The sequence below is a fragment of the Protopterus annectens genome, chromosome 2.part0, assembly GCF_019279795.1.
Source record: "Protopterus annectens isolate FY-2018-M chromosome 2.part0, PAN1.0, whole genome shotgun sequence".
In the NCBI taxonomy this organism is placed as follows: domain Eukaryota; kingdom Metazoa; phylum Chordata; order Ceratodontiformes; family Protopteridae; genus Protopterus; species Protopterus annectens.
This window is the reverse complement of record NC_056728.1, coordinates 1,221,864,367-1,221,891,926: the sequence shown is the minus strand read 5'-3', so window position 1 is coordinate 1,221,891,926 and position 27,560 is coordinate 1,221,864,367. Positions and strand designations below refer to the sequence as shown.

Sequence of the window (27,560 nt, the reverse complement as noted above, 5' to 3'; positions counted from 1 at the left end):
TTGTGTATAAAAGATAATGTGTGTTGCTGAATGTGTTCAAAAATATTTGTTGTAGCAGGCTCCACTTAGGATTAAGGCTATGATTTCCTGATGCATACATCCTGTAGTGCTGGCATTGATGATGTATAGATATGCTTACTAAATATAAAAGTTTGAGCACATCACTTATCCAGGGAGTGTTGTTACTTCATCTCTGTAAACAGGTATATGTGCCAAATAAGATTTCCTGGTTAAAACATGAAAATAAACAAACCTCTGTGTACTAAAGGCTGAGAGGACCAGAAGCACCGTGTATGGTTGCAGTCTCCTGCCTAGGTCTTCTTACATTGATTCTCCCATAAGTGTACATAACTTCCAGGAGTTATGAAATATGTAAGCAGTTTTGATTGTTTTTGACGCTGTAGATCTGCCTGTAATTCTTAGCCATTTAATGTCTTACTGGTCTACAGAGCATGAGGTACAGTGAAAATGTGAGGAATACATAAAGATAAAATGTATATTCTTGTACAATAACAATAATATCAAAAGCAAAATAATGCATTTGATCATGGGCTGTCTTTTCTTAACCAAATGCATGCCCAATATTTTTATTGCCAGTCACGCTGTTAATGATTTTGTGTAAGAAAAATAAAAACACTAAAAAGGTTATGAAAAGAAATATGACTAGTTTTAAATCAAATTTGTTGTCAGTTGATAGTATTCTTTTAGTAGTCAGATTTTTGAAAATTAGCTTTATGAAGCTTTTACTGCTTTAAGAAATGAACAAAATGAACACTGATCAATTAATTCCATGCATTTTTTTCCGTAAAACCTGTCATTTTGCTGAAATAATATATGAACCATTGCCTTGTAAGAGACCTATTCTTACCTGTTTCATGCATAAATCTGTTTGTTTTATGTTTTATAATAGTTTGGATGAAGAAACAAAAGTAATACATGAACAAATCTTGATAATGAGTAAACAAACATTAGTCTGTGTGTTGGGCGGGGGGGGGACACACTTTTGTTTTATACAGTGGATATAAAAAGTGTACACAACCCTGTTATAATGCCAGGTTTTTGTGATATAAAAAAAATGAGACCACAATAAATCATTTCAGAACATTTCCCACCTTTAATGTGACCTATAATCTGTACAATTCAATTGAAAAACAAACAAATCCGTTAAGGGAAAAAATATAAAAAATAAAAAACTTACAATTAGCTGGTTGCATAAGTGTGCCCACCCTTAAACTAATACTTTGTTGAAGCACCTTTTGATTTAATTACTACTTTCAGTCTTCTTGGGTAGGAGTCTATCAGCATGGCACATCTTGACTTGGCAATATTTGGCCACTCTTCCTTGCAAAAGTGCTCCAAATCTGTCAGAATGTGAGGACATCTCTTGTGCACAACCCCCTTCAGGTCACCCCAAAGATGTTCTGTTGGATTTAGGTCTGGGCTGTGGCTGGGCAATTTAATTTTCTTCTGGTGAAGCCATTATTTTGTTGATTTGGATGCATGATTGAGGTCAATGTCGTGTTGAAAAGTGAAATTCCTCTTCATCTTCAGCTTTCTAGCAGACACCTGAATGTTTTGGGCCAAAAGTGACTGGTATTTGGAACTGTTCATAATTTCCTCCACCGTGACTAAAGCCCCAGTTCCAGCTGCAGAAAAGCAGCCCCAAAGCATGATACTGCCACCACCATGCTTCACCGTGGGGATGGTGTTCTTTTGGTAATGCAAAGTGCTGTTTTTGCACCACATGTACCTTTTGGAATTGTTGCCAAAAAGTTCAACCTTGGTCTTAACAGACCATAACACATTTTCCCATATGCTTTTGGGAGACAATGTATTTTTTGCTAATTTTAGCCGAGCCTGGATGTTTTTCTGTGTAAGAAAAGGCTTCTGTCTTGCAACCCTACCCCATAGTCCAAACATATGGAGAATATGGGAGGTTGTTGTCACATGTAGTACACAACCAGTACTTACCAGAAATTCCTGCAGCTCTTTCAGTGTTGCTGTAGGTCTCTTGGCAGCCTCCGTGACCAGTTTTCATCTTGTCTTTTCATCAATTTTGGAGGAACGTCCAGTTCTTTGCAACGTCACTGTTGTCCCGTATTTTTCCACTTTTTTGATGACTGTCTTCACTGTGTTCCATAGTATATCCAATGCTGTGGAAATGTTTTTGTACCCTTCTCCTAACACCTTTCAAGAATGAGATCCTTTTGATACTTTTCAAGCTCTCTGTGAACCATGGCTTTTGCTGTAGCACGTAACTGAGCAAATGTCAGGAAAATCCTACTAGGATAGCTGAACTTTATTTGAGGTTAATCAGAGTCTCTTTAATTGATGGAAGGTGTATACCCGAGAAGACTTAATGCTGTAATTAAATCTAAAGGTGTTTCAACAAAGTATTAGTTTAAGGGTGTGCATACTTATTTTGCATTTTTTATTTTTTATATTTTTCCCCTAACAGATTTGTTTGTTTTTCAATTGAATTGTACAGGTTATAGGTCACATTAAAGGTGGGAAAAGTTTTGAAATGATTTATTGTGGTCTCATTTTTTTATCACAAAAACCTGGCATTTTAACAGGGGTGTGTACACTTTTTATATCCACTGTATCTCCTTGCCACTTCAACTGCATGTCTTTTCCACATTGCATTCTTATAGTTTTAAAATGGTTTCTTATACACTTAGCCCAACCTGAAGAGTAAATACAGGTTTAATAACAGCCTCAGATTGCTGCATCTAATGTGTAGCAATGAAACAAAAGTCACTTGTATGCAACTGAGATACACAATTCACACATTCCATTAAATTATATTTTCCATTTTTCATGAGCTGTGCATTCTTTTTTCAGATTATTAAGTTTTACCTAAGATATGATAATATTGTGAAGGTTACAAACCCAAAGCTTTTCTTATTGACTCATTTGCAGTATTTAATTTTTTTTTTCAATTTCAGTTTAATTAGTGTATTTTTAATTCTATCACAGATTAAACATGGAAGTTTGTTGAAGATGGCAGGAGACTGTGAAGGGAGTTTGGTGATAGTCAATGATTACTGTATGGATACACTGGTATGGCACAACAATTTAGAATAGAAAACATAATTTCATTACTCTATTTATTTTGATACATTGATTTATGTATATATTTGTGATTAAAGAAAATGGATTAAAGATCATGTGATTTGAAAACTAACACGCTGTGTCCTGAATGGAATTTGAAAATAAAATATACCATCATTTAAATCTGAGTTTATGAATGAATATATATCACTGTCATTTTACTAGACAAATTAGAAGAATGTGCTCAGGAAAGGTCGGTGTAAAATTCTACCACACTGAGACAGGGGTATTTAGAAACACACAGAGCTCTGTGCAATCCTATGTCTTGCAGGACTGTTCACTGTATTATGAGGAAGCAACTGAAGAGACTGCTGTGGCGAATGATACAATAGTGGTCTGCTATAAAATCTAACATGGAAATATGGCAGTCCAGGGGCACAGCTAATGTAAATAAATCATGTGCTCTGCTCCATAGCCATACATTGGAAATTCAATAGCAATTCAATGACAATCTTTACTGTACTATTTCAGAACAAAGCAGTGAGGACTAATTGTGGTAGTTTTACAGTGTATACCCCTTGCTATATATATGGCAGCAGTGTGTCTCTCTCTGACACATCAGGGAAGTACTAAGAGGCTGTGTGCCTCTGTGTGCGTGTGTGTTTGTGTGTGTGTGTGTGGGGGTGTGAGTGCCTGTGAAACAGTTATGAATGGATTGGTAGGGGGAGCATTTGGTGCAGTTATTCCAACCATGTCAGGTGTTCAAATGAAAATATGCAAATGAGTTGATAATGAAATTTTGCTGCATATAACTCTTTCTTGTCTCTGAATCATTACTTAGATCCATAGAGGTACTAGAGCAAAACAGAAAAGCACTATTAGCCCTTTGAAGTTAACTTCTTTGAGTATCCCACAGATCTACTTTCATAATTGTACTGTGCTTTTTAAGACAGGAGTTTATATTAATATAATATTTAATTATATTGTATCATAAATATGTAAAACCTCAGTTATACAATGGTAGCTCATTAGTATCCAAAAATGTGCATGCTGATTTGTTAGTCCAACCAGCATGCCCGTTGTAAATCGAGTATATACTAATAGAAAAAAGCCCAGTTGCCCAGCCTTTTGTCTATTAACATATGCTATGGAAGTCAATTCCCAAAAGCATAAATCCTCTTATTCTAGCAGCTATCTAGGTTTATAAGTCTGGTCTTTGCCCCCCCCCACCCTTATTTACGCATTTCTTGAGCTAAGAGGTCAAGAGGTACATATGGAGAGCAAAGAAAATACAAGGAAAATCAGATACATTTCTTTAGTTTTGTGTAACATACCTGATTTTCCTTGTATTTTAGACCTACCTCTCTCATACCTCTAAACTGTCTAGGTTTCACACTTTTTTATTTAAAAAAAAATAATAAGTAAGTTAAGCAATGCAGATCTTTCTTTCTTTCTCCATTGTTCGCGTTTCAAAGCACTGATGTACTGTGTAACCGTGGGAACATAAGTCCCATACATATGCACAGTACATCAACAAAGCAAACGAATGGTTAAACAATGCGGAGGAACACCACTGTACTATTTTATAAAGTCATTATTTAAGAAAAGTAAGTAATTTCTTAAATAATGTCATTGTATAATAGCAATAACCGACTTGTGGGTGTGAGTATATTGAAGATTTACCCACAGCTGGCTTTGTTTTATCACTCGGGCTTCAGCCTTGTGATCAGACCACACCAACTGAGGAAAATTCTTCAATATACCACACTCATTTATTGCTTAATTATACAGTAATAAAACTATGACATTGTTGAATTTTCTAATTGTTTTTATCCATTGTATAAAAATGGATATATGGATTTTATAAAAACTTCAAACGTGTAAATAGCAAAACAGCAGTAAATGAAATTTAAGTTCAGTTGTAGCAATTTTCATCAAAAACCAGGTCCAGCAACAGACTAAGCTAACAGCATACTTACAGGTGCATAATCAGTAAGTTGTTTTATTTATGTCACCATATTGCACAAGTTGTTTTATTTATGTCACTATGTTGTAAAAGTTGTTTTATTTATGTCACTATGTTGCACAAGTGAGTAGCTTTACGTTTACAAAAGAAAAACAGTGTAACGTTTATTTTGCATTTTATTACACTGGATAAGTAACTATGGCCACATTTATACATGTATATTACTCTGTCTGAAATGCATTTTGTTTTTGTCAGAAAATAATAGTTTGTTATATTCAGCCTGTGAAGTGCATAATATTTCGAAAAATAGTAATCCATGCACAGCAAATATTATCATGAATGGTGTGAAGCTGTTGCAATGGAAGCCTGACAGATGCTCCAACACTTGTCCCGCTTTAGCCCAATTATGGAATGTTACAGAGCTTTAGGTATATAGACCGGACAGCATAGCTACTTAACAATAAAACATTCCAGTGGCTATGTACTGAGCATAGTGTACTGGTGCCAATACTTCAGAGTTGTCCTGTGGAGATGGAGATTGCAAAAGGAATTGATTTCTATTTCTATATGTAAGCATGTCTGATTTCTACATTAATAGCCCCATGCTCTTCCCCAAGTGTTATTCAGTGTAATCAGGTAACTTAGATGAACTCTTCAGCTTTACTTATGACCACAGAGAATATCAGCATCTCCATCATAACTCAAGCATAGCTGCAGTGTAGTGATAACACCCAGTTCATACCAGGATTCAATGCTGACCACTCCTTCAGAATGGCTATGTTATAGGTGATGGTGTGTCAACATACCTCTCAATCTCTTAGTGCAAGAAATCTGTACAAAGCCCAACAAAATGGGGGACAAAAGCCCAAAATAGGGACATATTTAAAATATTGCTTTTATAAACTTAGAAAGTTGCTAGCGTAACAGGGTTTGTTTTATCGTACATTTTCTGTAGTATCTGAAGTTTGAAACTCAAATGTATGTCATTATTTAATGACTTCAGTCCTCAGATCATCCCAATGATTTGCAAGAAAACTACAAACTTTAGGAGAAACAGGCCAAGAATATGAATCACAAGGATAGGCACTTGGAAGGACAACCAATAGGACCCACATATTATGTGTATGTGGATTTGGCTACATTTTGTATGGGATTGTGCTTCATTTGGGAACATTAAACTAACCTTATCCTTTGAGTGTCAGTTGTCCTTTTTAGTGCCTATCCTTGTGATTAATAGTTTTTTTTTAATTAGGCACTTTTCCTCCATTTTACATAGACCTAGAATATGAGCCAAAAATCTGGACGTTCTGCAAAAATCTAGACAGTTGAGAGGTATGTGTGTCCATAGTCCTAACAAGACCTGTCTCATGTACACTCATAAGACAACATTCTTGAGCTCCTCTACATCCAATAATAAGAATCCTTACTATATCATACCAAACTGCAGAACCCCCTTCATGATACCCATATCCCATGAGACATAACCAAACAACCCAGAATCCCTCTCCTTTTATGTAAACACTATTCACTTAGGAGATTTTGACTACTTGCCCATACACTGGGAAACCTACACTGCTGCAAATATATAGGCAAAGTGCTTGTATTTCATAAGTTCAAACTCTTTAGACCAAATAGCTATTTGTTTGTCAACCCTGTTCAAAGCTATTGGCAACTCCATTTATAGTTGTATTCCTGATATTGATTTGTGTTTTCTGCACCCTAGGTAATCCCAGCTTTGTAATGAATGGTATTAAACTGTTTGCTTCATCTTTTGCAAGAGACTTATATTCCTAGCCTCCTTTTCCCACAGTATGTCATTGATTAAAGCCGCCATTTACTTTTACACACAACCTGCTACTAAAGAGAGTCCCCTGACAAAATACTCCACACATAGCAGAGATTTGCATCTTTTGCACCCCTAGCTACAATGCTCTGTCAGTGTTGAGAATAAATACCACCTCATCAGAGACTGTCAATAATTGGACCTTTATCCCTATACCCTCACCAGTTTCTTTCTATTTTAAGAGTTTCTTCCCTACACTATTACCCATATGATTGGCAGAATCATTTCCCGTGTACTCTGGCATTTGTTCCAGCATTTATCAGGGTGTTCCCTGAGTACCCTCCTAGGCATCTTATCCATGTATTGGTGACTGTTTTGTCCCACTCCACTAGTCCTAAGGCTGGTCCACTGTTCTTTAGACTTGACAAACAAAAGCAATGTGTTAATCAGATGCATAGGAAGCCTGTCTGCCAATCATACCTCAGCAACATAGGAAAGTTTGACAGATTTAGTATATCCTCCTTCACATCCTACACTGGGCTGTTTTGAAGAGACCCCCTCCTGTACTCTACCAAAACAAAAATAACTTATAATAGATTTCTGGAGGCACATCACAGATCACAACCCAATATACAGGAATGGAAACTGTGTAGAAAGGGTTCCTGCCTTCAAGTTTCTAGGTGTACATGTGGCAGAAGATCTCTCTTGGTCCATAAACACCATGGAAGTAGTCAAGAAGGCACAACAGAGATTCAGTTTCCTGAGGATCCGCAGGAAAAACAACCTGCAGGAGAAGCTACTGGTGTCTTTTTACCAATGTTTTATTGAAAATGTGCTGACATGCAACATTTCCACATGGTATGTCAGCAGCTCAGCTGAAGACAGAAAGGCTCTTCAAAGGATCATTAACTCTGTCCAGAAAATCATTGGCTGCTCACTGCCCTCTCTGGAGTAACTGTTCAGCTCTTGCTGTCTCAGCAGGGCAACCAACATCTTGAAAGACCCTTCTCACCCTGGACATTACCTGTTTAAGCTGCTGCCTTATGGCAGACAGTTTAGGCCCATTCCATCTTGGACAAACAGACTTAAGAGCAGTTTCTATCCCAGAGCCATACATGAACTGAACAATGCAAAATACTCACACTGAGTACAGATAATAGCCATTTGCACTATAAGGTATATGTTTACATTCCTGTGTGCCTTACCTTATTTCTTTCATGTGCAACTATACCCAAGTGCAATAACTTAGTTGTTTACTGCATTGCATTACATTATATTGTATTGTTTGATATTATATTGTATTGTATTCTCTTATTTATTCATGTTCATTATATGTGAATGCACCTTAGGAGGATTGCTACAAATCTTGTTGTACTTGTGCAGTGGCAATAAAGGAATCTTATCTATTATCTGTGCATCTCAGTGTCTACATAGCCACCCTCTACATACCTATCAGTGCTGCATTGCTATGATTCACAGTACCAAATGCCTTGCTTCAAGACTGCAGCCAAGGAGCATACCTGTTTGTCCATCTTGCTGTCTGTTAACTAAGTAAATGGACTGATCCTCAATGGAATAATTTTAATGGCATCTATGGCCACAGGCACTGTGAGTACAAGATGATATAAGGAAAACAGGTTGCAAAAAATTGATACTGAAGTAAAATAATTAAACACTTTGGTGTAAACAAACAACACACTGTAAACAGCAAGGACTTTAGCACCCTTAACACTAGGGCAGAGACTGCAGCTTTCAGCTTTGCAATCGTGTCACAACTAAAGACATTCTAGCTGCATTATAATAGTACCTTTACCAATGTCAACTCTGTTTTCTAAGTAAAAGCATTATGAGATTTTACAGTAAATTTCAAGCTGCTTGAAACATTTTATTTCTGGTTTCCAAGACATGAGGTACATAAAAAGATTGAGTTCTAGGCAGACCTTAAAACACTTGCATTTCTTTACTTTTTAACCAGGACATGCCAGTATAAGCAGTGATTGCTTAGTTGTCATAGGTAAGTACTAAGCTAGCTACTTTTGCGGACCATTTTAAGCCTAATCAATTAGAGTAACCAGTTTTGCTTTGGTATTTCTGATGTCAGAGGTGGGGTGCTGGAAACATATTTAGAATACGGAGAGTTGCTATGGCAAGTACATTTAAATGATCACCATAAACCAGGCATAATGACACAGTGTCTATTTCACATTTTAAAGATGAGGGCAGCTAAATTATAAATATATAAATTATAGCCTGTATTATGTCTTAGTAGGTGATTTAATATGTAATGGTTGTTATGTGTTTTTTATTGGTTTGCTAATATATATATATATATATATATATATATATATATATATATATATATATATTTAAGGTTTACTATGAAAATATCGAATGCAATAAGGTCTAATGGTCATTTGATTGAAATATAATGTCCAAAAATCAACACATTGAAAGTGAAAAATGTTGGAAAATCATTTAATTGACAAAACAATTAGCCCATCTCTACTATTTTGCAGGGGGGCTATGCGCCCTGCACCCCCCCATGCAGGGGGTGTGCCCCCCGCACCCCCCTACTTATATATATATCAACTCCGAGATCGCACTACAGTGGGTAAATGGGCAATTTGACATTATGAGTTTCGACTAAAACAGTTTCAACTTTTTAATTGCTGCAGATAGTGATTTTAACCAATTCATGTTGGACCATTTAGCATTAGACATTTTCATAGTATACCATATTTAATTCTAGGTATGGCTTTGTTTGATGTTGTTTAACTTTAAATTCACTCTATCAAATTTTTTTTGGTTAGATGATCAATTAATCTATTAGTATTTAAACTTGATTCAGCTGTGGTTTAGTTCTGATGAAGTCTAGCTTGTTGTTGATGAAAGCACTTAACTGGTTTTGTTTTAGTGACAGTTCCTGTTTCTTAAACATAAGTACTATTCATTTTCTGTTGGGTGTCTGAAGGCATAGTTTTAGTTTTGAATAGGCTTTCATATGACTAGAAACAATTCCTTTCTGCACATTTCTTTTCTTTCCTTTTTTAATATTTACAGAAGTATGAAAATGACACCTGTTCGTGTAATCAAAAATATGACACTCAGGATTTCTCAGGCTGTGCAAGTTACATTACAAGTTAAATTCACATTCCGGCATCATCCAAAGGTTTACTTGACACCATGCAACAGTTTTCTCCTTGTTAAAGCAATGTCAATGAGTATATTGAAAGTCTTTTCCACTTTCTGGGTAGTTTATTGTGAATGGACAGTCAAAACAGTGGTGTATTTTTTTATCCTCTAGCATATTTCAGACAATAACCCAATAAACTGCATGTTGCAGTTGTGAATATATGGATATGTCTATAACTATATACTGCCCTTTCACACATTCCAATCAGTAATTGACAAGTCATTCATTTAAGGAAACCAAGTTCAAGGCAGTGTCAAGATACAATAATGGCATGTAGCTGCGAAACAACAATATTCTAAAAGTGTATTGTAATTATTAAGTTAAAAGAAAAAAATGGTATATTAAAAGAAGTCACAACTAGTATTCATGTTATAGAAGATCTAAGCTTAAATGTTTCAAGTCCCGATGATCACATTAAAATTGATTCAGTAAGAAGGCTACCTATTCCAGAAAAGTCTACAGATTTTATTTATTTATTTTATTTTATTTTATTTTATTTTGTTTAATTTTATTTTATTTTAACCATGTCATATCTTGGACATATGTAGTTAAGTAATGTTATTAGAAGATATGGAAAATGTCTCTCCATACTGTGCAAATTAATCACTGGATTGTCAGTGACATAACTTTGTCAGAAGGACATGAATATATCCTGAAAGTCTGTCCTAAAATAAATGTTGAGTAGAAGTTTGTCATACTATTCAGGGAGGCTAACATTAAATATTGGAGAGAGTCATGTGTTGTGGGGGTCTAGTGTCATAATGTTGCTGCACAATTGTTCTGTAAATCTGAAAATGTTGCATTGTACTCTTCCTAGAAGGCCTAGGTAATATGCTTAGCCATGTCATATATGTAATGTGATGATGTGAGGTATTGCCAGCTATGCCAGGAGAAGTAGGGCAGTGGATAGCTAGCTGGAGTTTTGTAAATAATTTAATGTCATTTGTATATCAAACTGATTTGTACTAAGGCTTGTGCTGAAAATGTATATGTAAAGCTGCTTTTGTTAAAAATGTACCAACAGTGGGTCCTGCTGGACAGAAAAGAAATATACCTGTATCTCAGACTGTATTGCAACTGTTGAAATTAATATATTGTAACAGAAGATGCTGGAAGAAAAGAGGTTAATCTCATTCCCGCTAACTTTGAAAAATAGTCCGAAATTAAATTACCTGGTTTAGGCCATAACAATTGTATCTCAAAGGTCTGACTGCAGGCAGAGGCAAAATGTCTGTGAAAACCAGGACTAGATATCCTACTGTATTGTCCTTAGGAGTGAATTAATTACTACCCTGGAAGGGTGGAAGTTTTTGAAATGGTTTTATAGCTTCCAGATGCTATAACACAGTGTATCAAAACTGTGTGTGTGTGTGTGTGTGTGTGTGTGTGTGTGTGTGTGTGTGTGTGTGTGTGTGTGTGTGTGTGTGTGCCAACACATATATGCAAGATTCTGGCTCAGTTACTAGTAAAGGAAGTAGTGTGGCACTAGAAGTCAGTTGACCAGATGTATGTGATGTCATTCTGTAATCCAGCACTGAAATGATGTTTTAATACTAGATGAGACAGACGTCTCAGACTAGTCTGTTTTTGAAATCTGACAAAGAAGGACCACTCATCAACATCATCTTGCCTTGCTGTAGTAAGTGAACTAGACAACAGAAATTGTTCAGGTTAGTCAGGAAAATATAGTGAGATTAGTTAAGTATTGTTTTTCTGTACCTGCCTGAATCTTTTCATCAGTGTTATTTTTAATATTTCCTGTGATTGAAACTCTGGAGTTTATTCTAAGTAGATATTTAGTATTTTGGTGTTCTTTTATTGTTTATTATTAAATATATTTAAACTTTTCATTGCGGCTGGTCTTTTAAAGAATATTTTAACATTTGAGAGTACTTATATTTATTTGGTGACACTGTAGCCACTCCTGAAAGTCTTGTTGCATTGGTCAAACACTGCCATTTCTATTAGTATTAATTTTACCCACTGCAATTGAGTACCCTGCTAAGAGCGTTAGACTGGCCTGCTTTGGAGTGTTTTAGTGGTAGTATTTACCTTATAGTCTGGGCTGAGGAGGCAGAGCTAGTAAATCTGTACCAGCCTTTCTCAGGTGTGTGTGTGTGTGTGTGTGAAAACCAAATCTGAAAGAGTGTGTGTGTCAGCTACTTGGAGCAGAGACACAGAACACTGGTTTCACAGAAAGAGTGGTGGAGGACTTGGCTTGGACAGCTGTATCAGTGGGGAGTCTTATTTGGGGCCTGGATAGAGGGAGGGAACCCCAGTCCCAGGACTGAGTGTCTTCCCTGTGTGCTCTTAAGGGGAATTGTGCTTGGTGCAGAGAGCTGCACCTGTAAATACTGTGTGTATCCATTTTTGTTCCAAGTGAATGTCCCTCATGTGTGTCAGTGGTGAGGTTTGAGGCTTCTTGATTACTGGCCCAGAGGAGTGGTGTCACATGTAGTGCTAACAAGGGCCAAGATGAAGAACAGGGAAATAAAGGACTATGATGAGTAATAAGTTGACAGTAAATGTCTGTTGAATGCATCCTATGAATGATCTGAAAAGCCATGCTAGACTGTATGTGGACTATAAAGGTCCAGTCTTGAAAACATGTAAGTTTTAATAGATACTCATACAAAGTAAACAGGCATGAAACAAATTTTATTACTTTGTACACAGCCACTGAAACACTAATAAAATTTTCTGGCATACTTAGCATTCCAGAAATACTAATGTCAGACAGTTGGTCTTGTTTCTTCATTGCGAAAATTATAAATGTCACATAGAAGTGGCATTGCACACATAACTCCTATATTGTTTCATGCTTCATCTAATGTCCTGGCAAAGAAGGCTGTACAGATTGTAAAAAAATGGATAAAGAAAATGAAGGGTGCCATGTTTTCTGTTCAGCTACTGAATTACTTCTCGCATGGTTACAGGTTTATCTCCAGCAGAAATGCATTGGTCAAACAGTACTCAAATTTACAATTTTACAGGGAATTCTTAGCTAAGGAAAGGACAGTGTGGTGTGATGTGTTGGGTAATAAGCTGCTAACTCTAGCTAGTACATAATAATTATAAAGCCTTCTGAGCTTATAATTAATGTTTCAGTTGGTATACTGAATCATCTTATTTGCCTACGCAGCAATCTGTATACAGAACAAGAAGCAACGTTTAGAAGCAAATATGGAATAACTGCCTGGTTCATGACTGTGAAAGGAGTACAACAATGCAACTGAATATATCATGCAGAATTCTGGGTTAAATGAATGAGATACTGGAATCAAAGTTGCCAGGAGAAATATTAACAGCCTCAGATGCAGATGATACCACTCTGATGGCTAAATGTAAAGCAGTGTTGAAGAGCCTTTTGATGAATGTGAAACTAGAAAGTATAAAAGCTGGATTGCTGCTCAACCTACAAAAATAATAATAAAAAAAAAAAAAAAAAAAAAAAAAAAAAAAATGGTGTCATCTTGCCTTTACAGTTTATTATAAATAGATGAAAAAGTGCAGGCAGTGACAGATAAACTCTGCAGATGGTGATTGTAGCAATGAGATTAAAAGATATTTTCTTTCTGGAAGGAAAGTCATTGCAAATCTGGAGAAGATTTTAAAGAGCAAAGACATGGCCTTGTCAGCAAAGGTGCATACTAGTCAAAACTATTTTTCCCAGTTTTAAAATATGGTAGTAATAAGAGTTGGACTATAATTGCATCTCTCTGCTGGAAAATCAAGAAATCCTTTGAGAATTCCATGGATTGCAAGAAATCTGTCAGTTAGTACTTAAGAAAATAAACCCGGACTGCTCAATAGAAAGTCTGGAGGTAAAACTAAAATTCAGATGCCTGCACTAGTGACATAGAGGGATAAAGCCCTGACTATAGCTCAAGTGACTGAAGTTCAACTAGCAGCTGAGAGAATACAGGTACATAACAGCACAGGCAGGGAGGTTTCTCCCTGGAAGGGATGGATGGTGGTTCCCACCCAGCTCATGTCAGTCCTCTAAAGGCATGTCCTTAGATACAGAGCAGATGTCTGTCATAATATAGGGAGCCAATGATAGGAAACTTGTGGGTGTGGCTACCCAAGCCTGTTACAATAACCCCTATCAGTACATGGACAAGATGGCAGATGTGTTCCTTGAGGGAGCACTAATGCTCACATCACCACAAAGGGTGGAGTTCAGCAAAAATAAAGAGAATGATGACTAGTGAAATGACAAATCATCCTCATGGCTACCTTGATGAGGGTCCCCAACTTTGACAAGATAGTGTCTGATCAAGAGGAGCCTATAAAGTCATCGATCACTGGGGCAAACACAGTACAAGAAAATGTAAAATATATTGACTGCATAATTTCTGGACAGGATTTGCTAGAAAAGAGACTGATGCTGGGAAATATTGAAGGCAGAAGAAGAAGAAGAGCACAGCAAAAGGCTAAAATGAATAGGTAGCATTATATGAATTTGCAAGAACTTAAAGAAGCAGTTGTTGACAGATAGACCTGGCATGCTAAAGTCATTCCAAGCACAAACCATCAGCCTTGACTACATTTCTGAACAGCAACAAAGATCAGTGTTATGGGCTGACATTTGGAAATGTAGGTTGAAGGATAAGGAGACTCAGTTGTAATCTGTGAGCTGTAGACCTGAGTTCTACATTTTTAAGAATATTTAATGTTCCTTCTTCTGCAGTTACAAAATATTTTAATCATTGAAACTGGATTTACAGTGGTGTTATCTAAGAAACGTTAATGTATCATGTTGTTGGCCTTTTCAATTCCTAGCTGGCTCAGATCTGGCTCATTATAACGGCTGTTGATTTATGTGGATAAAGTTATACGCTGCAAATGAGTTTACAACAAATGAAAGGGGACTGCTGTCTTCATAGAGTTTTTAGCCAAATAACTGTGTAGTTAAATTGGTGACATAACTGAGAGAAATGGGTAGAAAGGATTCCACTCTGGCAGTATGACAGTGGGACAGACAAGAGAATTTAATAAGAAAGGATCCATTTTAGGAGTATAATACAATGAGATCACCCAGAGAATTGGGTAAGAAGGGTTCTAGCCAATGGATGCAACAGTGAGAGGCATAATAAAAGGCCTCAGCATTTAAGAACTTTTCCAGGAAGTAGGTAGAGAATCTATGCCGTGACAAACTTATAGATAGAAAAGGCAATATGATACTTGGAAATACAGGATACCCTTATTCTTCCTGTGTCTGTCTGTCTGTCTACCTCCAAATAAAACCCATGATTATTATCTGACATTTTTGGAATTCGAAGATCTCTAAAGGAGAGTGGCAGATGAGTGAAGATACGATATACACAATGAGAGACTACTATTTTGACCATTAGTACTATCCTTGGAAGGATTCAAAGAAGTGAGAAAACTCCATATTCTTTTTGAACTCCTTGAATTAGCTGGTCAATGTTTGCTTGACAGAGCTGTTAATGCAGTGGGCGTCCTGAGGAACACCAGCCAATGTGAAGAGGGCTAGTTTATGAAAACAGGCAAACCTGAATTTAAATACATTTACATGACTATATTAGGTTTAGTACTGTGTACATTTGACTAAAACTTTGCTATGTCTGTCAGAAAGTTATTGTTGAAGCAGGCAAACATAAACCCGTGATTCCAGTGTGGAAGTAAGGAACTTGTCTTCTTTTTAGATTAGCATTCATAAGTGTGATCACAAAAGAGCAACATTTCCTACAGCAGACAATAATTGAAACTCAGAAGAAAATCACTGGAAAAAACATTTTTTTTGCAGGGAGGCTTTGACCCACAGCACTAGTGATTTTGGGGGGGCTGTGACCTACACATCCATTCCACTTATGTATATCGATGCCAAGATTGCTGTATCTTAGGATAAAGATAAATCCCCGAAATGCCTCACTGTCAGTCTTTAAATACCAGTCATGGAATGTGCACAATTAGTTTTCACTTGTTAGAAAACTGATCACTAATAACCCACACTTAAAGCTGGCACTTAGGAATTGCATTTAAGGTGTAAATTAAGGAGTGTTACTCTAGTGGGAAATAAGGGAAAGCAAGCAGCTAATTCTGGTTACTCTAGATGAGATGGAATCCAAGTGACTTGTGGCCAGTGAATCAGAATCAATTCCATAAGATACAATCACTGCTATAGGCTGTCTAAAAGGCCACATTTTCAGATAGAAAAGGCAGTGCAAGGAGGCTTGACAGTATAATTACTGTAGGACAAAGCGACTACCGAGTTCTGTAATGCATCATGATGACTGAAATATTTACTTCCCAAAACCTGCACAGTGTGTTGGTGCATCATAAAGTGATTTAGAAATATTTGCTTCAAATGAGATGCATTATGAATACAAGGCAGAGAATTAAGTGTACAACTTTCCAATCACTGATGATACAGTGATGATTGGTACATATATAGAGTTAAGTTGGAAGGGCTTATATATATATATATATATATAAATATATACACACACATACACACACACACACACATACACACACACGCACACATACACCCTCGCACAAAAGCTCACTCATGTGCGCACATACATACATGCACATGCACAAAAGCTTGGATAATTCACTTTATTTCTCTTTCTTAAAGATACAGCAGAAACATCAGTGAGCATTCCCTGGCCATGGACTATATGGAAATTACATGAAACTTACAGGTGTGCCCAGTATATTCAATAATGTATATTCTGTATATTACACCACCCACCAAGTGTTAGGGATGGGATTGCGATTTGGACTGAAGTGCGTCTTTCGGTGTGAGGATGGTAGGGATATGCCTGATGTTTCATAGCCACTGCATTAATATGATAGATACAGTGTACATGTGCCATATGTTTTGCAATGTAGTATGAAGGTAGCAACCCCATTGTATAAGGTAGTGATGACTAGTAGAAAAAAACTACATTTTATGACAAATAGTTAAGCATGAAAATTCACTTTCTGGTTCAACAAAGTGCTGAATATTGATTCTGAGGAGGAGTCCAGGGTGATACCTGTCTTATCCTGAGGGTTTGTGGATCAGGATTTTTTTTGGCTACTGTCCCACATCTGGGTGGACTTTAATATGCTAATGTGGAGGTGCAGAGATGTGGCTAGAGAGAGAGAGACTAGGATGAGACAGACATGGAATTTGCAAGGGATGACGTGACAGAAGAGCATGTTCATATGTTATCAAACTTATGAATAAGGAGGACACCAGACTGCTACATATGTCAGTGTCCAACTGAATAATCACTCCCATTGTGTAGAAATGGTTCAGATAATGGGTTTGTCTGCAGTGTGCTATACACCAGAATGTGTCATTGCATCCCTTTTAATGACTAATTGATATCCATGTTAATAATGCTGATGTGGTTTTTCAGCTATGCTGTGTTGAGCAAAACATCAGCATTACTTGCTCATTAGATTCAAGGCTGTGGATGTTTGCACATTTGTCTATGGCTGGACTCCCATAAATGCACATAACGTAATGAATGAAATACTACACCACTAAATTCAAAGGAGGAACAAACTGGTCAAAAGGATATGCTACCCTTTGGGGAAGGATCAAAATAGCAGAAAAGGTAAACAATGAGCAAAGGAGGAAGAGTGGGTGTACTACAGTCATTTCAGTAAAGATCACAAAGGTGTTTTGTGCAAACCCATCATCATTGTCTGATAAACATAGAAACTGAAGGTCATTAGGATAGTATAAAAGTAGATAAAGTGATGATGGAGGGTATAAATGTGCCAAATATTATCTGACTTACTCCAGTATATTTTGAATAGCTGCACCTAAGGGTATAATTGATCTTGATATTATCCAAGGAAAATAATCTTAGAAATGACTTTCTCATATGAAGATGTGAAAACCATCTTAGATGTGGGATAAGGGAGTCATTTTGGAAGAAATAGTCATAACCTATCTGGCCTACAAGTGAACAGAAATAAAATAGACGAGTTTTACTGAGAATAAAAGCTGGGCTAGAGTCTGACAAAGGTAGTACCAAATCAACATGAAGGCTTAATGAAATAACAGAGAGGACGTATCAGATCTTTTGTTGCAAAACAAAAACTTGTATTTAAAAAATAAGTTTGCAAATCAGAAGGACAGCACTGTTTGTCCAAATAAGGCATTATCAGATAGTAAAGAAAGTAATACAATATTTAAATAATGTGATGAAGCTCCAAAGGGAGAACATGGGAATGTCAGTCAAAGCAGAATGGAACAGGGAGAACACTTACAAAAAACAAAAAAGTACAGACTATGGAAAGATACTGAGTGTATTCAGAATGGGGTAACAAAAAGGCTGAGTTTTTTAAAGCAAAATAAAACAAATGGGTACTGATCACTTTTGGGGTGAGCAGAAGTCTGGTGATAAATCAAGATCTGTAAAGAATGTCTCATCAGGAGTAATGAAGGAAGTGATATAACATTTACAAAAAACAAAAAAATCTGTAGAGATGTAAAGGATAAGGGTTTATGTCTGTGAAGTGATAGTTCTGAAAGAACTGCATGATCTAAAGGTTCTCAAGCTAATTCTAGCAGGATTGACCTTCTAATGAACATTTACGTACTTGAGCATTTGTAATAACACAAACTAATATTTTCAAAAAAGCATAGCAAGTGGGTAAGTACAGGTGTTAAGGGTACAAATGTAATGCCACTCTACAACAGAAGGGGTAATGTAGAACCCAGAAGATATCAGTGCACCAGTTTTATCACAGTTTTGTTGAAATGCTGCTGATGCAGAAGAAAAATGGATGTCTGAAATCTATCTAGTTAGGCAAATGACCTAGAACAGCATTAATTAGGAGCAAAGACATAATACCAGACAGATGTAAGAGAGTTCTCTGTCTAAAAAAACAGGATAGTGCATGTGAAAGCTTGTGTTCTTTTAAGCTCCTAAATATTAGCAAGGATATTGAAACACTATAATCTGAAAGGTTGAGGAAAAGCTGAGCCAACTTGATATGAAACTTGGGGTAACAGTAGGAGTAAAACATTGTCACAGAACTTAAAACTGTTTAGTATGTTCATAAAATGTTTACCAAAGGGAGTAACTAGGGTCATTTGTGGGTTCTGATCACTTTCAGCATCTTTTGAAATAATTTGTTGAAAGTGCATAATAAAAAGTGTGCCTCTTTGCCAGTGGTACAACATTTGTGTAAAACTGACTGTATACGGATGTGGCTGGCAAACGTCTTCCCTCTGTTGATGGAATGCTGTAATGCATTGCTTGCTAAACATAGTATAAATGGGAAATATTGTCTCCATTAAAGGTAAACATAAGAAAGGTCAGGATAGTAATGTGTTGATGGAACGATACACACAATTAGACAGCAGAAGTGAGGGTGATGAATATTTGACACAGTCATTAACAGCAAAAATCAAAGAGTTCATTTTGGACTTTGTGCATTTGATTTTGTCTGCATCCTTTCAAGAATATAGTTTGAAGCATTTCAGAAAATTATGAAAAAATTGGTATATAGTTTACACCTGAAAACAAAACAAAACAAAAAACTAAAAAAATAGAGCATTTGCAGTATGAAGGAAAGGCACATGAAGACATGATCAATGATTTTGTTTAAAGTAATTTTGAGGAACTTACAGAGACATGAAAATAAAGGGTTACAATTTGAGAATGAGAATGTGATGACTCATGAGATAAAGGAGATGTATTATTTTTCATAGAAAGATGGCAGATGATTGGCAAAGTTTCACTGATATGATTGTAAGACAAAAACAGTAATGGGTTTCAAAGAAGGGATACATGTAAAATAGTTATCCACATGGATGAAGAAATAACTTTTGACTAAGAAAAGTCTGCGTCTGATCTGCGACGTAGAGAATGTCAGAGTAGGTGGTGATAGCTATCCTTATTTACCATCAAAACATCTGTTTGTCTGTTTAAACCTGTGAATGTACTAATCACTTTTGTCAAACCGGATTTCCAAAATGTTCATAACTTATGGTGAAAAAAAAAACTCTTGAGTCTTTCTATCCACCTCAAAGAGCTCTGTAAAATTTGGAATAATTGTCTATTTTTAAAACAAAGCAACAGTTATAAGTTTCATTTATTCTAGCATGGCAATTAACATTGTTTTTATTATTTTACAGAAAAAAGAAAAAGCATCTGTCATTAAGAAGAATAATGCATATGCAGTAGCTGTAGCAAACTATGCACCAAGTATCACTAAGGATTCTGTGCTGCCCACTATTTCAAAAAGTGCTACTGTAGAGCCGAACAAGGCAAAGCCTGAAGCAAAGCCTCAAGAAGCCAAGAAGACATTCAACAGTGTAAGCAAAATTGACAGGATGTCCAGAATAGTATTTCCTGTTTTATTTGGAACTTTCAACTTAGTGTACTGGGCAACATATTTGAACAGGGAGCCTATCTTAAAGGGGTTTCCACAACCACAGTAATTAATTGTTTATACATTTACATTTCTGAAATTTCAAAAGGTTACAAGACAAGTGCAACTACTAACTGCTAATCTGAGAACCTAGATTACAACTGCAGTGGTCTAATGTGACTGTGAAGGACAAACAATTGGTAGATAAACAGTAAAAAATTTAAAATGCTACTTTGCACAGGATACTATCTGGGTTGTATTCAAAACTGCCTTTTTTAAGTCTTGTTAGAATGACCAATGTATCCATGCACATTTCAAAATGATCTAATGAAAGAATGTTTTTATTTATAACATTCCAGTAATGATCAGATATGTTTCTTGTAAAGTCAAAGCCTATCAATTGAAGTGAAAGCTGCTTGAACTTTAACTACTGTAATTTTACAAAGTCTGTACACTGTTCCCCAACTTTTAAGTCCCTAAAGCAGATTTGCTCCTTGTAAGACATTTTGTTTTACAGTCTTAAAACATATAAACCAGAGTTTAGGGTTTAATAGTTTTCACTGTTCCTCAGATTTCTGCTAGAGGATGCAAAGGTTTAAAGTCCAGATCATGCTGATGACAGTAAGGGTTAGCAATCTTTTTGCTGCATGGCGGTTTGTCTTTGTTTGTCTTATTGTTGACTCATTTATGGAATTGTATCATTTGAGACTTGCTTATTTGCTACCCCATTCAGGACTCTTGTATGAAAATAAATTGACAGCACTGAAATATTTCTTCATGGCTTCGTTTCTCTGTATTCTAGCCCAACAACTCTGTATATCTGGACTTTTTTCAATATTTTCTGATGTAGCTTCATAAATAATTTGCCAGTTTTCATAACTGGTAAAATAACATGATATTCACATATAATTATAGTTAATAATGAGGCTTCATTGAATGCAAGTTAAATGCAATGATCTACATTTAACAGTAAAGGCACTCAGTGTTATTTCTCCTTTCTTAGATATGTTCCTTTTTTATGATGGACATTATCTTACCATTTAATGTTGCTTATGTTCTGAGTTTTATTTATGCTTGGTATAGGTGTTGTATGAAAGGTAAAGCCTAAGCAAGAAAGGGAGAGTCACTGAAGTGAAGCTGAGCCCTGCAGTTTACTCAGGTTTCTTATCTACACATCACAGTCCACATTTTTATGCACTGTACTAAATGAGAGAATTAATTAGCAAAATCCATCTTGTTTGATTTAATCAAACCACAGATAAAAGCAGGAGACACAGCACTGAGAATGGCAGATAGCTTAGCAGGCTATCAGTGATAAAAGGCTAAGAAGATAGATAGATAGATAGATAGATAGATAGATAGATAGATAGATAGATAGATAGATAGAGGCAGGCAAGCAGATACATGTAATGATTGCTCACACATTTTAGAAGTATTCCTTCAAAATATGGAAAGTAATTTGCTTTCCAAAAATGATCAGTGGAAAAATGACTGTTGTTTGCATTAATCTGCATTAGCAGTTACTAGTTGACATTAACAAATGGTTACACTTTTGTAATGGTGTTTTTGTAATTAATTAATTATGTATTAGCTATGTGTGAATTATTGCTGTGTTGTAAAGTACTGAGGTGTAGTGTATAAATTATTTGTGTTCTAAAATCAACACAAGCAGCATATAGATTTGAAAATGACAAAACCTTTGCTCACAGCACCCAGTTGCCATTTTAAATCATCACATTTTGTTTGTTTTAGAAATGTGGTTATTTTGTGCTCTGCACATCGGTACCAATAGTAAGCCAGAATGTGCATGGCAAAGAATGATCATAAGGCTCAATGTGTTGCTAGAAGAAATTATATTATTTTGCATATCTGTAATTCAATTAAGTTGGAAGGATTTGATGAAAGTAGTTGAGACAACACTTTTATTCCATTACACATATCAATGATTGTGTCTATTGTGTTGAACTTAGAACTGTGTTGAATAAGCACTTTACTTATTATGACTTTGAATGCATCATTTCATTTTTCTAATATTTATCAAGTTTCCATGGAAGACTGTATCTTTTGTTGTCTTGATCTTCCTTACGTATAATGGCGTGTGCAATATCTGTACTATGTGTTGTGTAATCATAAGCAATAACATAGTTTCCTTTCACAGACACAGCTAACACACATGGTTCATTACAGATACACATTTCTGCCTGGAAAAAGCAGAAATCCATATATCACGTAATGTCTAAATTATGCCTTTATGAAGCTGTTAAAGATGGTTATTTTCTCATGACGTCTTTTAAAGAAAGTCGGAAAAATTTAATATAGCTGATTTCTTTTTCATGGAAATGCTTAAAAATGTTTGATATACATTTTCTCTACTGTATAATTCTTAATTCAAAAAAGTTATTTAGTAGCATCAGAAAGACAAAAAATGGTCAAGCATCAAACAGCTGACATCAGGCACCATGTTTGTTTTTCAGGCTGTTCAGCAAGACTTTATCAATATAAGAAGCAAGAACTTACTTAAAAAAGAAATACATCTGACATTGTATCAGTCATGCACAGTCTTTGTAGGTTGTTTGGTGAGAATATTATTCCCTAAATTTCCATGTTCATTTAGCATACAAGATAAAATAATTGAGCCAACCTGTTTAAATCATTTCTGCAATAAAATAAGTGCACTAATTTATACCATCTCCACATATCATTAACATACAGAAGCAAGTAATGTCATTTATTGTATACATTACATGCTGTCTGCATTACTTGCTGTTATTATTATATGTCATACTGAATATACCTTAATTATTTCCAAAATGTATTTTTTCAGCATGTTTGCTGATATAGAATAATTTAAGTACTACATACTTATTGTCTTCATTTTAACAAAATTGCTAATGTAGAAATCCAGTCATTTGGTCAATGACTATTTCACCAAAGCTTGTTCTGTTTGGACCAGACATCTAAGGAAAGCTTTCAGACTTCACAAATAATAACAGTGAAGTTTTGCAACCTTGGAGTTAATTCTATTTAAATAAGGGTGTGGAGGAGTATCCTCTTACAAGAGGTTATCAGGGGTGTTGTTCCTCTTGCAGAACATTCAGATGCTGTGTTGAAAAGGCTTTGCTAAAGGGGCCATCATCAGATAGTATTATATGTGCCTGCTTAGCTTTTGCTATGCAGAAATGTTCCACGTGTTGTTTTGCCTAGTGACAACTATTAGCAGATGCTATAACTTGTGTTGTAATGCCATCATGCATTCTGTGTAGTGCAGTATAATGTTATGTTATAGCATTATACTGTGCATGTTTTAATTAAATCTTGGACTTGTTCTGTAGTGTTGTAAGGACAGATGCCTTGCCAAATAATAATAATATCCTGCAGAATGGAATTCCGCCCCTCACTAAGCCGTACTATTCTTGTTACCGCTACCTGTTGTCACAGGGAAAAGCTGTAGCACACATACTGCTAATTTCTTATCCAAATGATCTAGTCTAATATTGATACAACATTCCTTACTGTGAGTTCCTTGGTGATCAGATACATGACAATGAGACTTTTCCACTATAAATCTGTTTTTGAAATGTGTTTTATGCAGTTAAAATGGCAATTTTACTGCAAATAAGAAACAGTATATTTTTACACATTTTCTCATAAACATTAACTTGTACAATGTTTATAACATTGTATTTACCAAATTATCACTTTTGCTGGCATAGTAAATAAGACTGTGGAGCCTTTTGTAACATATAAGTTAGTTCTAAATAAAGTATTATAGAAATATTTTATGTAAAAGAAATTATAAAACGTAATAATGCACATTTAACATGATCAGCTATTCATGTGTCATAGTCCATATATTGACAGCTTTAAAACTGAAATAAGTTAATGATGTGAAAGTTTGCAAAACAATATAGTGTGTGTCTATGAGACATTTGTTTTCAGTCCATTCCAACCCTGTATACACATGCCATATATATTTTATGTGTTACATTTCAGGCAATTCAAAAGACTCACAAAGTTGTAACTCATACTGTTTCATAGTGGGACCACACAGCATAAAGGCTCAATGTCACTCTCAAGTAATCAGAAGGCTGCTGTATATGCAGTGCTAATCAGCAAAGACAGTGTTTGTCAATGATTGTATAATGTATACTCACTTTTGTTTAATATCAGAGGAAGTGGAAAGAAACATTTATTCATGCAGCAGCAAATTGCTATAAAACATATTTTATCAAGTTACGCCATGTGTGAAAGCTGTTTGTATTTGACTTTTTATTACTATCTACAATAAGCAGCAACAAAAATTTTGCCAACTAGTTATGATCACCAGAAGAGAACTATGTGGATCAGCCAAGCATCAGATGTCATTGTTTTCTGTGTTTTTCATCCTCTAATGCTAGATTTTATCACAAAGTAATTTCTCTTGTGTGAAGTGGATCCCACAAAAACTCAGAGTATTTATTGACTACCAGGAGTCCTTCACTTTTTCACTTTATAGAGTACTAAATGTAAAGTGAACATTTTTCATGATGTGCAATTGTTTTTTTTTCCCCAAGGCTGTGTGAATGACAGCTATTAAAAAATAATTTGCCTGTAAAATCAAATTGGTTATGTATCTATCCACTGTATTTCAGTCAGTATTTGTATTACAGATGTAAGAGCACTGACAAAAAAGTTAATATGCCAGTTAAAGAGAATATTAACTTTTATATGGTGATTTTTGAATAAGACATATAAGATGCTCTTGAAGAAATTTCACACCTTTTGTGTAGTAAACATATTTGCATTTGTGCCATGATGTCATCTTGATTAATGTAGATAATTACAACTAAATGGTCACAGAAGTATTTAATGAAAAGTAAATGCCAAAAGAGATGTCTATGGAGCACTTCAGACATCTTGAAAAAAAGCTGGACATTGCTATAAAGTTGCATACACAATTGTCAAGTGTTTTCTTATTTTTTTTCAGGGTATGAATATGGTTCAGACAAAATGTCACACGAGTACTGCAGAGCACTGTTAGCTATGTTATCTTTACATAAGATTTTTTTTTTATTCCAGATTTGTTTAGAATTAAGTTGAAAATTTAATACAAATAAAAAAGTTACTTTTACCCTGAGAAGTTGTTGTTAATGTACCAAAATTTAACATTTCATTTAACAATTTCTCAATGACTTGCATGATGATTTAAATGTGTATACCCCATGCACCCTTGCATGGTTGCTAATTATTGGGAGTTTGCTTTTTGAGCCTTTCACAGCCAGGAAGACATGCATTATACATTGTCTTTGAATCCCTGCACCCTTTACATGACTGCTAATTAGCAGCGTGCTGTGTGATATTCATCTCTGAATCTCAGTCTTTGTGTTTTGGAAGCAGGAAGATCTCAGATTTTTTTAATTATATGCTAAATCAAATGTTGCATAAAATGAATGATTAATTTTGTTTCATATTTCATTGTATACCTGCCATTTAACACTGGCCAATTTGCAGCACATAAACATGTCCTGAAGTTTATTTTAGGGATTCAGACACTGTGGTTATTTTATTTTTATATATTTATTTATTTTTATGAATATGTTTATCAAAATAATGCACTGACCTACTGGCAGGCTATTTTGGCAAAGCATTGAATCGACAAGAACAAGAATTTAACAAATGTGACAGCGAAAGCATTCTTAAATTTTTACACAAATGAAATTACAGATGTTTCATACACATAAATGAATTTGGGTGTTTTATGTCATGCATTTAAACATGGAAAACTAAATTTACTGTATTGATATACTCCCAATTAAATATGAAAGTACCAGTCTGAGACATTGAGTGATTGTATAGATTGCAAATGGAGGGATAAAGTAAAAGATCAGGGACTAATAAAATACTGGATTAAGACATGCATTGACCAAGATGCTTAGTAAAACAGTGGAATTTTTGGATTTCTTTTTGTTAGTTTATTATGTGTGTTCTCAACTGCCTGTAGAAAGAAATACTTCTAAGAGATGGGGTGGGGTGTCACAGGTATTAAGAATGGAAACAGTAGAGTAAGCATTAAGACCTGGTATAACTCAGGAGTGGATGCAGTGCAGTAAGTATTAAGACCTGGTATAACTCAGGAATGGATGCAGTACAGTAAGTAATAAGACCTAGTATAACTCGGGAATGGATGCAGTACAGTAAGTAATAAGACCTAGTATAACTCAGGAATGGAAGCAGTACAGTAAGTAATAAGATCTAGTATAGCTCAGGAATGGATGCAGTAGAGTAAATAATAATACCTAGTATAACTCAGGAATGGGTGCAGTACAGTAAGTATTAAGACCTGATATAACTCGGGAATGGATGCAGTGCAGTAAGTATTAAGACCTAGCATAACTCAGGAATGGATGCAGTACATTAATAACACCTAGTATAACTCAAGAATAGATGCAGTACAGTAAGGAAAAAGACCTGGTATAACTCAGGAATGGATGCAGTGCAGTAAGTAATAAGACCTAGTGTAACTCGGGAATCGATGCAATGCAGTAAGTAATAAGACCTAGTATAACTCAGGAATGGATTCAGTACAGTAAGTAATAAGACCTAGTATAACTCAGGAATGGATTCAGTACAGTAAGTAATAAGACCTAGTATAAATCAGAAATGGATTCAGTACAGTAAGTAATAAGACCAGGTATAAATCAGGAATGGATGCAGTACAGTAAGTAATAAGACCTAGTATAACTCAGGAATGGATATAGTACAGTAAGTAATAACACCTATATAACTCCGGAATGGATGCAGTCCAGTAAGTAATAACACCTAGTTTAACTCAGGAATGGATGCAGTCCAGTAAGTAATAATACCTAATATAACTCAGGAATAGATGTAGTGCATTAAGTAATAAAACTTAGTATAACTCAGGAATGGATGTAGTACAGTAAGTATTAAGACCTATTATAACTCTGGAATGGATGCAGTACAGTAAGTAATAAGCCCTAATATAACTTGAGAATGGATGCAGTACAGTACGTAATAAGATCTAGTATAACTCAGGAATGGATGTAGTGCAGTAAGTAATAAAACTTAGTATACCTCAGGAATGGATGCAGTGCAGTAAGTAATAAGACCTATTATAACTCAGGAATGGATGCAGTACAGTAAGTAATACGACCTAGTGTAACTTAGGAATGGATGCAGTACAGTAAATAATAAGACCTAGTATAAGTCAGAAA

The 27,560-nt window shown here is 35.4% G+C and overlaps 1 protein-coding gene across 2 annotated transcripts in view; it reads left to right on the top strand.

Annotated features, from left to right (window-relative positions):
* The window catches only part of GABRA2 (gamma-aminobutyric acid type A receptor subunit alpha2), a 1,382,295-nt gene extending 1,356,830 nt beyond the window's left edge, over window positions 1-25,465 (top strand). Inside the window, exons 9-10 of one of the 2 annotated variants that reach the window (XM_044061400.1) lie at window positions 2,980-3,063; window positions 20,114-25,465. In XM_044061400.1, the coding sequence (XP_043917335.1) occupies window positions 2,980-3,063; window positions 20,114-20,419 (390 nt within the window). In that variant the 3' untranslated portion in view covers window positions 20,420-25,465. The remainder of the gene's footprint in view (window positions 1-2,979; window positions 3,064-20,113) is intronic. The other variant, XM_044061401.1, reaches the window with a different exon arrangement.
* Window positions 25,466-27,560: the final 2,095 nt, after the last annotated feature.